This window comes from Fistularia commersonii, chromosome 10 (genome assembly GCF_037954325.1).
Source record: "Fistularia commersonii isolate RoL2024-O1a breed Wild chromosome 10, RoL_Fcom_v1.0, whole genome shotgun sequence".
Taxonomy (NCBI): domain Eukaryota; kingdom Metazoa; phylum Chordata; class Actinopteri; order Syngnathiformes; family Fistulariidae; genus Fistularia; species Fistularia commersonii.
In genome coordinates this window covers 8,046,011-8,057,579 of record NC_141293.1, presented here as the reverse complement: position 1 = coordinate 8,057,579, position 11,569 = coordinate 8,046,011, and the positions used below count along the sequence as shown (strand labels likewise).

General features: G+C 45.6%; 1 protein-coding gene across 1 annotated transcript in view; it reads right to left on the bottom strand.

The window, feature by feature from the left end:
• Positions 1–10,406, bottom strand: part of nfatc4 (nuclear factor of activated T cells 4) — an 18,085-nt gene extending 7,679 nt beyond the window's left edge. Inside the window, exons 1-3 of the mRNA XM_086153534.1 lie at positions 9,870–10,406; positions 2,442–2,539; positions 1–258 (exon numbers count right to left, since the gene is read on the bottom strand). The exon at positions 1–258 is cut by the window's left edge and continues 249 nt beyond it. Of these exons, the coding sequence (XP_086009660.1) occupies positions 1–258; positions 2,442–2,539; positions 9,870–10,101 (588 nt within the window). The 5' untranslated portion in view covers positions 10,102–10,406. The remainder of the gene's footprint in view (positions 259–2,441; positions 2,540–9,869) is intronic.
• Positions 10,407–11,569: the final 1,163 nt, after the last annotated feature.

Here is an 11,569-nt window from a genome sequence, read left to right as displayed (position 1 = left end):
CTCCACCAGGAGCGAATCGCAGCTGGAGGCGGGGCTTAACCAGCCCCTGGAGGAGGGGCTGGAGGCGGGGCTTGGGCTGAGGGAGCCCGGGCATCTGTCTCTGTAGGTGAAGGGGTCCAGCAGGGGGAGGTAGAGGCGCTCGCGGTCCCACATGTTTCCGCCGCCCATGTCCCAGGAGAGCGCTGGCGCCGGATCGTCCTCGGGCGAAATGGTGGTGATCTGGATGCTCGGACACTCGACCACACAGGACTCGGAAACCTGGCGAGCGGTGAAGGCATAGTCGGGTGGTCTTTCGGTATTCATCCATTAATTCATTCATTCATCCATTATCTGCGCAGCTTGCAGGGTTCAACATGGATCGATCACGGAGATATTTATAGAAACATACAACCGTTCACCATCTCATTTGCATGTAATATGGAGACACACGGTCATTCACCCTCTCATTCACTCATTGCAGTTTAACACAGACCTGCAGCACTGCCGATACATGTTCTCAATATAAATGTATATTCATAGTCAATAATAATTTAAGTTATTAGGATGTCACTGTAAACCAAAACTTACCCGATTTGGGAATGATAATATCAAAAAATATAAGTAAAATATTTTTGATATAATGTTCAAATATACGTTGAAAAGTCATTCATTCAACATGTATAGCCGTTCACCATTTCATTCATGCAGCTTAAAGTGGGGGGGGGGGGGCAAACTATTTGGCTTAGTGTCAATGTTGACTTTTAAAATTTGGCAGACAGGCCAGGTAAGCACAAGATGTGATACATATAAATGTAAACAAAAAACACATTTATTAAGAGTACATATCAAATATAAAAGCATTATAGTGTGGGAGAGATGAGCGTATGACTGGTCTGACCTTTGCTTCGAAAATAAAACTAGCTTTGTTTTGAAGGCTCTGACGCTTGCTTGCATTTCATGCACAAAATGTTGTTTTTTCCCTTGTAGCTTCACGTTCAGATCATTCAATTGTCAGTGTTCTCAAGTAGTTCCAAAAATTAAATAATCTCTTGTTTGAGTTCCCAAACTTGTTGACATTCTTTCCCTAAATTTAACTGGCGGACATTAGAATGGTAAAGCAAGTCCATGTGATCGGTTAGTTTCTTCAAGACAATGAATTAACCGATGACAGTGAAGTCCCCTCACTCAAATAAAGTTAACAGAACTTTTAACAAAGTTTTACAACTGGCTTCACTACATGGTCAAGCTGCTGCACGGATTTACTCAGTGCTTCCTGGTGAATTATGCAGTGTAGGAAAATGACCTCATGCTCAGGATTGTCCTCTTTCACCCTGTCCTGGATTCTTTTGGACGGCCCGACGTTTTTTCCCATCAGATTTGATGATCCATCTGTGGTAACATTGGCAAGCGTAGTCCAAGCAAGTTTGTGCCTCTTTGTGACCGCTGACACACTGGAATATAAATCCCCTCCCTGTGTTTTTCCTTTTAGGGATTCCATATCCAAAAAAAAATCCTCCGTTATCTCCAAATTTTAATTAATCCCTCTGATTATAATTAAAAGTCGAGAGGTCTCCTTGATGTCATTGCTCGTCCAGTGATAAAGAATACAATGTAAATGACTCCGCTTTTTTGTTTAGCTTGCTAGTTAAGTGTTCGTAAATTAGTTCAACACGGCACGTCACATAAAATTCTTGCTGTTTCTACCATGCACTCTTTGAGGAGCTCCCCTTCGGCGACCGACTTGTTGGCTTTTGCTAATTTGAATGCCAGTAACTAACTTCATGCTTGATTTCCATTTGATTAAAGGTGTTTTGCCGACCCTGCAAGCTAGCTATCAACCTATGAGCGATAGCCATCTGTTCTTACGTTGACGGGTTGTTGGCGTAATTTAGCATTGCATTGCAAAATTGTTGCATTCCTTTAAAACCGCAATGGTTTCTCGGCAAATAAGACATACAGCCTTTGACCGAACTTCCCAAAAAAAGTATCAGGGTGTCCATTCCTTATTTAACACCTGGCACTCACTCGTAACTTTATTTTTCCTTGAAATTGCTGCAGATGGGTTCCAAGCAGTACAAGAATGATAACAGGGAGTGCAAAAGTCACTTCGCCTAATGCGTCACCTGTTGGTGAAATACCCGTCATTACAAGTCAAAGTCAAAAGAATTGCAATCATTTAACCAATCACATCAAGTATGAATTCTGTACCAGTCTTCGGCGGGCCAGATTAAAAAGACCAATGGGCTGGATGTGGCCCGTGGGCCGTAGTTTGCCCACCCCTGCCTTAAAAAGACATGCAACGAATTCACTCATTCATTAACTAGTCCCATAAAAAACGTACACTCATTCAGCCCCTCATTCAAGCATCTGGACAATTTTCCATCAACATTTTGGCTAGAAAAATTCAACTAAGGACCTCCTTGCATTTCATTGGTCGGCGTCCGGAAGGGGCGTGGTCTCACCTGGACAGAGCGCGCCGGCAGGCTTTCATAGGTCCCGCTGAACTCCCTGACCACTGCCCTCCTTGGGGGCGGGGAATGCATCCCGGCCCGCTGATTGGCTGAAGGAGCAACGATACAAACAAGAGCAATGAGGAAACACCATGGCGGGCGTCTTCAAAATGAGCGCAGTAGCGCGTGGCGATTACGGAGACACATCGCTCTGATGGGACCCACGTCGGGTAGCATCAAGGCTAACACGCACTTCCTGCTTTAAAGATACATATTGTAATTATTGCACCAAAAACAAGCAGACCAGACGGCAAGATCAGATCGTATCGTACCGATAGTTCACTACATCCCGTCCCTTGACGATAAATAAAAAAGATCAATAAATGGCACCTCGAAAAAATTGTTGGTTGTATAATATTTGAAAAAAAAAAAAAACGAACAACGGGTGTTTTCATGTTAACCCCGGATATTTGTATTCCACCATATCGGTCATGTGGTCATTTGTTGGCGTCTTCAACCAGCAGTTGAGGTGGTGTTTGACGTCTTGTTGTCCTGCAGGAGAACGTTGGATTTGAACTGTGCCGATGAAAGGCTGGATTGTTCTAGAAAGGAACTGTTTGCGAAACCGAGGACTTTGTTTGAGAATGAGGCCGTCTCTTGGTGCATCAAGACAACTGAGGAAACAGAGAGCAAAGCTCCGAGAACCATCTGAGCTCCAACTCCGAGGCGGGGTCTTTTTATGGTTCCATAGGAACTCATAGGCGCTTGGTGATTGGTGTAACTCATAAACTACGTCCATTACTAGATACTTCTGGTGGAGTGTGAAGGATTTCTTTAACACTATCTTTGTCACTGGTTAGCTGTTTTGGACAGGAGCATTGAGGACACTCATGGCTTACACCAAAAACCAAGCATCTCGAACACAGCGGAAAGGATTTTCTGACGGTTGAAACTCACAAATGGTTGGTTTAGCAGCTAGACCAAAGTCTGGAGGAGCCAACAGAGCCAACGAATTAATTTATGTTATCACCAATCATGTTGCCAAAACGTCCAGGAAGCATACATATCAGTACCAGTCATGTGACGCACAATGGCTTGAGGACCTTCACGGCTTACACCGAAAAACAAACATCTCAAAAACAGTGGGAAGGATTTTTTGACTATCGAAGCCCATGAAATGACCGGTTCGACTTTGGTAATTTGGTTCAAAAGATCGACAAAAGTCTAAATTAATTTGTTATTACCAATCACGTAGCTGAGGGCTCGACTGGATGTTAGCAATGAGACTATCTCGCTCTACAGACCAAGAAGATGGAAGAGAGAACACACACACACACACACACACACACACACATCTACTTTTTTTGCATTACACATCACCGAACAGTCCATTTCTTGGAGGCTCGCAACAAACCCTCCATCTCTTCTCAACAAGTGACTTTAGACCGTCATGAGTGAGTCTTTCAAGAACAACATCTATGACTGATGCTAAATGCCTAGCATGCCATAGACATGTTTGGCTTCAAGATTCAAAGCATTTATTGTCACATGTACAGCGTAGAAACGTGTTTCCCTGTATAATGAAATTACTACTTTGGTGTCCGCAGTGCATTTGGATATGCGCTGATAGGAAGAGTGTAAAAATTATTATAAATATGATTATAGATATGAATATGAGCAGCGCAATAGAACAGGGGCAGTGTAATAAGACATTTGAACTAAGAGCAGGCGCAAGGATGGCTGCAATTTAAGTGGACTTTACATGTGCAAGAAGAGTGAGCGCAAGCTGTTTGAAGAGTCTGATGGCTGTTGGGTAGAACAAGTTCTTCAACCGTGTTGTTCTACATTTCACACTCCTGTACCTCTGGCCGGAGAGTCAGAGTGTTAACAGTCCATGTTGGGTGGGCGTGGTTCTCGGAAATGGAGGCAGCTCTCCTGTGGACGCTACGGTGGTAGATGCTCTGCAGAGAAGGCAGTGGGGTTCTGATGATCCTCTCTGCAGTCTTTAACACTTGCTGCAGGTGTCTGCGGTCCAGAACACTGATTCTGCAGTGCCACAGAGGGATGCAGCTCAAAAATGCAGCTATATAAGTTGTTGAGGATCTTAAGCAACATGTCAAACCTCCTCAGCCTCTTCAGGAAGTACAGCAGCTGCTGAGCCCTTCTAACCATCTGCATGGTATTGAGGGACTAGGTGAGGTCCTCGCTTTGTGGACACCCAGGTATTTGAAACTGCTCAACCGCAAGACCTCGGATGAGGTCTCCTTCCTGATGTACACTATCATCCCCTTGGTCTTGTCTGTGTTGAGGGTGAGGTTGTTGTCCTGACACCACAACGAACTTCAGGATGACGTTGTCCACATGGGAGGCAACAGTCGTGGATGAACAGGGTTTAGAGGATGGGGGTGAGGACACATCCCTGAGGAGTGCCCGTGTTCATTTTGATACTGGCTGAGGTCCTGTTACCTATCCTGACAGACTGGGGTCTGCCAGTCAGGAAGTCCAGGAGCCAGTCACAGAGGGTGGGGTGCAGGCCAAGGGAAGACATTTTGTCCGTGAGTTTGTGGCGTATGACCGTGTTAAAGTAGTCCACAAAGAACATCCTGATGTAGGACTCTTTGTTTTCCAAGTGGAAAGGAAGTAATGGAGGTTGGCGTCGATGGCATGGTGGACCTATTGGGCCGGTACGCAAATTGCAGGGGGTCTAGGGTTTCCAGGATGTCGTTCTGAATGTGGACCAGCACCACTCTCTCGAAGCACTTCATGATGATTGGAGTGAGTGCTACTGGCCTGTAGTCATTCACCGCTGATACCTCCACAATAAACCCCGAGAGGAGGAGGCAGCAACCTTGACATTCGACCAAAACCTGTGTTGAGCCAAGCGACAGTGATGCGTTCAAGGACAGCATCTCATATGTATGTCTTTCTCTGCATCTCCCTCTGGAGGATGCTAAGCTCATGAGGCTGTATCACATCAGTGGCGTCCCACAGAACCCAATCCTTCATCGAATCACCCCAAAGCTACGTGTCGACTTTTATATATTGTGCTGAATCCTTTAGAGATTTGATGATTAGATTGGCGATATCAAGTGATCACAACAGCTGATACATTTGTCTTCGAATGTAACATTCAGTTCTGGTGGAACCTTCTTCCAATCTCTTCAGACCCTACTTTTTGAGTAAGCTTATAGTTACCATTAGAATAGCCCCTACCCTATTGTCTTAGGCTTAATCTGCTGAGGGATATCCCAGGGACGTCTCCCTTGACCCAACTGGTTGAGGCAGAAGGACGCCCACAAAGGCAGATATTTGTGCTCATTCACGGGGGGGAATGTTGGGTTTCTGCAAATCTTCTTAAAGAGCGGCAGTCCGGACCTGGAAAAGGTCATTGGACAACTGGATTACAACTTAGCGGCGCATTAATAAAATATGGCTTGACCTGGACACCGTCCAAGCATGATGTGAAGGGGATCTCAACTAGCACTCTCTTTGCAGAAATAATCCTCTAACTATGGGAAAGTCCAGATTTCCTTGAGAAAACCAAGTAAAAAAGACACAATAAACCCTGTTAATCAATGCTTTTTCCACAAAAACAGACACAATAAGATGTAAGCTTGCTTTTCCTGCATGATCGCAAATATGGAAGGGATACCCTAATGTGTTCCCCCCAAAAACGTGCTTTTTCGGCCGCCTGCCTGAGGCAATCAGAAGTTGTTTGGGTCAGTGATCCCACATTTTTTTTTCTTTTTGAACACAAACCATCGCAAGAACCCGGCGCTGAACGGAAAGTACAGAAAAAAAAAAAAACGTCTTGGACCCTCACCAAGCAATCATCCCGGTGAAGATGGCTTCCTCGCTTAGCCAAACAGTAGTTAGCCTCATAATGAGCGAGGATCCGAACCGTCACGTTGCTCGGCGGTGGTGCCGTGCCGCCACAAAGGGCGAATTTTCGGGCAACGCGGACGCAAGACAGGAACCGGCCAACAAATAAAAAGAAAAAAAAAAAATCTCTTCAAATGTTTCCTGGCAGCAAAAAATATTTCCAAGTGATTAAAGCTGCGGGGCTGAGGCAACCCTTCTGCTGCTGGACGCTCTGACATGAAGCAATCATTGAGATGCTTGCCTGCAGAAACGGCGAGGACTTTATGAGCTTCGAGAAATCTTCCCCGGATTGTTTTGTTTGTTTTCTCTCCTGACCGAGTCCATTCAGCTTCGGGAGGACCTCCTCGGTTTGGCGCCTCAGATGTTGTTTTGATCGGCGGTTACCGAGCGAGGGGTTCCATCTCTAAGGTCTCTTCCACTTTTTGCATTTTTGCTTGTAAATGGACAGCAGATTGCACATAATACGGTCTCAGAAAGGGGCGGCGAGTACAAACGCTTGGCCTTTTCACCAAAGGGAGGAAGGCTTTTCAGTGCCTGACCCTGAAATCAGGGTTTGAGATGATCCACTTTTGGCAGGAGGTGATTTTGTGCACATCGCCTTCGGAAGATGCTCTTTTCCATGAGGCGTTTGGGAAAATTGGGGCGGTTCAAGATAATCCAGAAGTCACAGTCTGTGTTTTTTGTTTTTTACCGGATGAAAAAAATGGCTTGGGTTGGTTTAGTGGCGTAGGGGAGCCGACCTGGAGTCGGCTTGATGACTTGACATGAGTTCTTTCGGAGTCGCCGCAGGGACCTGGACTCATTTAGCTTCCATCTTATGCTTCACCTGCGGAGCTACTCTCTTTCAATCATTCATTCATTCATTGTCTAGAAAGCCTTTCCTGCATGCAGTGTCGCCGGGAGGTTGCAGGGTGAAGCGGGAGATTCATTAAACATATCACTATTCACTCTCTCATTCATGTAGTACAGTGACGTACAACCATTCACACTCTCATTCATACACAGACATTTAACCATACACTTTTATTCACACGCCGTATACAGATAAAACCATTCACTCTCATTCATGACATACAACAGAGATATACATGTATATAGAGATATACAAAAATTCACCCTCTCATTTCCACATCACATCAGGACGATTTAACGCATTCACAAATCACATAGAAACAAATGTTCATTCACTCATTCACATTCCATACAGAGGTATACAACTATTCACCCTCTCATTCACATGTGGGATATAAACATACACTCTCTGAAATTGAGATAAAACTATTCACCCTCTCATTCATTATATATTGACATTAAACCATTCAGTCACTAACTCATCCACACATATCAAGAGATCAGACTTTTTAATTCCTCTTCCGCCGGCCGAAGGGAATATTCAAATCTTTGTACTTTTTAAGACCTTAAAACACTTTATAGCCTTGACTTTGACACTTTATAGTTTCATTTGTATTTCTTATTCTCCCTCCTTCCTAATATTATTTATTATTGTTATGTTTTACTTGAAACTCTGGAACAACAATTTCCTTCGGGATAAATAAAGTTGTTCTTATTCTTATTCTTAGATACAACCATTCACTTGTCATATACAGATAAACAACAATTCACCCTCTCATTTCCACATCACAACAAAACAACTATTCACTCTGTCATTCACAACTATTCATCCTCTCATTCACACACCACAGAAAATGATAACTCACTCATTCACATATATAAATATATACAACCATTCACCCTATAGAGATAAACACCCATTCACTCTCTCATTCACAGGTTACATAGAGACATTCTCCGCTCATCCCACCGGCTCGTTGCCCGGGCAATCATTCCTCTGGCACCGCAAAAAAAAATAACTGTCCATTTTCTACGTCATTTCTCGCCCAAAGTTTGCGGGCGACCCGTCAAACCAAAAGGCTGAAACTCACGAAGGTCCGGGATGTTACCCCAGGTGGGAGAACGTTGGAGAAGAACGGCTCTCCTGTCTTAGGTGCAGCCCACTTTCATGCCTTGGGTGCGGTAACGCAACTGTGTGCCAGGGTGGGAGGGAAACAAATGTGTGTTTGTGTGTGTGTGTGTGTGTGTGTGTGTTCTTGTGTGCATGCAAAGAAAAAAAAATGAAGAGACGGAGGTTGAGGATTGAGTGAAGGGAGGAGGGAGGTGTGTGTGTGTGTGTGTGTGTGTGTGTGTGTGGTGCTGCTCAGTACAAGGAGGTTGAGGTTCCTTCCAGATGGCAGCTGTTAACTCCACTCACACGCACAGCTGATTAGAAACACATTGAGTCTGGGGCTGCACGCACACATGCGCATACACACACACACTCGCTCCACAGGAATACAGTAAGATGCACGCATACACACACACACACACACACGCAGGGCCTACTCTTCCAGAAATAATATCTCTCCGAGCACCCGGTTGGGTCTCCTGGAGAACCATTGCTTCACAAGCAGCACTATTCAGTGCGTTTTACATTTCTGCAGATAATTGGGGTTCCACCTTCTCCCCCCACCGACGACCGACATTTGCAGTGGTGTCGCTTGAGAACAAGCAGGAGTCGGTCGAACGTCGCGGAGCTCCTGCCGTGGAAAAGCGTGTGCACGGCGTGTCGCGAGCGGGTGCCTGACCCGGACGGGCTGTCGTGACGTCACACACGACGTCTGCGAAGTGTGTCTGCAGGAGCCATGGGAATTCTTTGGGGGACTTTGATGGGTTCTCATTGAGAGACGGTTCTCTTGGCTTCCTATATACAGTATGTGTGTGTGTGTGTATATATGTGTGTGTGTCTGTGTGTGTACATACACATCTAAATATGTACACTATATATCCAATAGTTGTTTCCACTTGGAAGTAAATAGCTGGTATATATAGAATAATGACAGGAGATGTATGTGTGTGTGTGTGTATATATATATTTCTGTGTAAATATATATCTTTATATATATACATGTATATACACACACACACAAATTTCTAACAACACTTTAGATCTAACAATATACATATAGACAATCTAACAATAGACACACACACATATATACACAGTGGAACATGAAATTCTACATATATGTATATATAACCCAGGGGTATATAAACTCATTCACTCACTCACTCTCATTCACACACTCACTCACACACACACACACACACACACACACACACACGCTCACACACACACACACACTCTCTCTCTCTCTCTCTCCCCCTCTCTCTCTTCCTCTCTCTCTCACACACACGCACACACAAACACACACACCCTCTCTCCCTCTCTCCCTCTCTCTCTCTCTCTCTCTCACACACACACTCACACTCACACACACACAGATAGTGTGTGTGTGTGTGTGTGTGTATATAAATACATATATATATATGTATATACATGTATACCCCAAATCCGGTTCCAACTTTCACCCCGCCAGCAACTCTCATAACCCACGCAACCTCAAAACCCGGTCGCATGCAACGGCTTACACATCTTCATGCGAAACTCGTACACGCACAAACACATACACACATACACACACGCACACGCACGGCTCTGACCCAGGCTGGCGCCGCTGTTGTTGCTGCTGCTGCTGCTGGCCTCCAGGTGCAGCAGGACGCCTCCGCCGTCCTCCCCGGGGCCGGACGTCCCCGCTCCGGGCCCCTCACCGGGCCCCGCACCGGGCCCCGCACCGGGCCCGGGGCCCTGCCGCCTCGGCGGCGGTTCCTCCTCGAACACCAGCTTGAACTCAAACTCGCCCTCCTCCCAGCCGGAGCCCGGCGCGGCCCCCATCGGCCCCCCGGATGCGGATCCACAGATTGCGAGGTAGACCTTCCTCAAACTTCTTCTTTTTCTTCTTCCAAAAACGTCTCAGAGGGAGAAGCCCCCCCCCCCTCCTCCTCCTCCTCCACCTCCAAACCCGGTGGAAAAAAAAAAGAAAAGAAGAAAAAAAAGTTCTCCCCGGGTCTCTACGTGCACGTCATTCCGCGATTCCTCCCCATCTTTGCAGCAGCTTCTCACTTCTTCTCCTTCTTCTTCTTCTTCTCCGCTTTCCACACCTTGCGTCTAATCCATTCTGCTTCCACCCCCCAACCCGACCCCTCCAAGCCAGAAGTTTGGAAGAGAGAAGGATGGATAGAGAGAAAGAGAGAAAGAGAGAGAGAGGGAGAGAAAAGTTTATCAAATATTTTTGTCGTCCTTTACCCTTAATTGCCTCTGGGTGGGCTCCCCGGCGGACCGTTATTCGGCTCCCATTGGACCTCCCACCTGTCAATCACGCACCCCTCAGTAAGTCCCGCCCCCTTCCTCCCCTATTCACGCTCACTGGAGGTCTTTCTCTCTCTTTCTCTCTCTTTCTCCCATCTCTCTCTCTCTCCCTCTCTCTTTTTCAAACATTTCATTTTCACACACTTTTTCTGCGAGAGGTGGACCATAGTAGTTTCATTGAAAAAAAAAGAAAGAAAAAGGAAGTTATAATTGCTATTCCGGTCATGGAGGGGCCGAGATTAACATAAGGAGGACCTATTTCCTGTGGCCATAAACGCACCACCACCTTCTTTTTTTTTATTTTTTTTGCTGTCACTATTCCTCCCGCCCCCTTTCTTCTTCTTCTTCTACTTCTTCTTCTTCTCCTTTTTTTTTCTAACCCCTCTTCCTCCTCTGGGCCCCCCTCCCCCTTCCTCTCCACCAGATCTGTTTCTCATTATCCCCCTGTAGTCTGCTGGCTGTCTGAGTCAGGAGCCGAAAAACTTAAATAAACACTCTCTCTCCGGCTCTCTCTGTCTCAGACCTCCAGCCCTCCTCCACCCCTCCCCTCCTCCGGTTCTCACAATCATTAGGCCTGTGTCGTACTAGTGTGACCCCCTCACCCCCCCCTCATCCTCACGGGGTAGTGTGGGCAGGCCTTGATTCCTTGGATCCTTGAAATCCTGGACTGATCTCAACATGTTGCAATGGGCAGGGGGAGCCGCATGAACATGTGTGTGAGAATTTAAAAAAATAAATTAAAAAAACTCAAATGCACAAAAACACACGTGCACATAAGGGGTATTAGCATGTCTTGCAAGTGTGTGTGTGAATTTAAGAATGAACTTAAAAATATATGAATAAACACACATAACGTAATATATATATATGTATATATGTATATATACAGTACATACACATACAGGCTACACACACAAGGGGAAAAGCTGCATAGGGGATGAGCGGTATGTGTGTGTCTTTGACTAATAAAAAAAAAATATATAGATAGATAGAT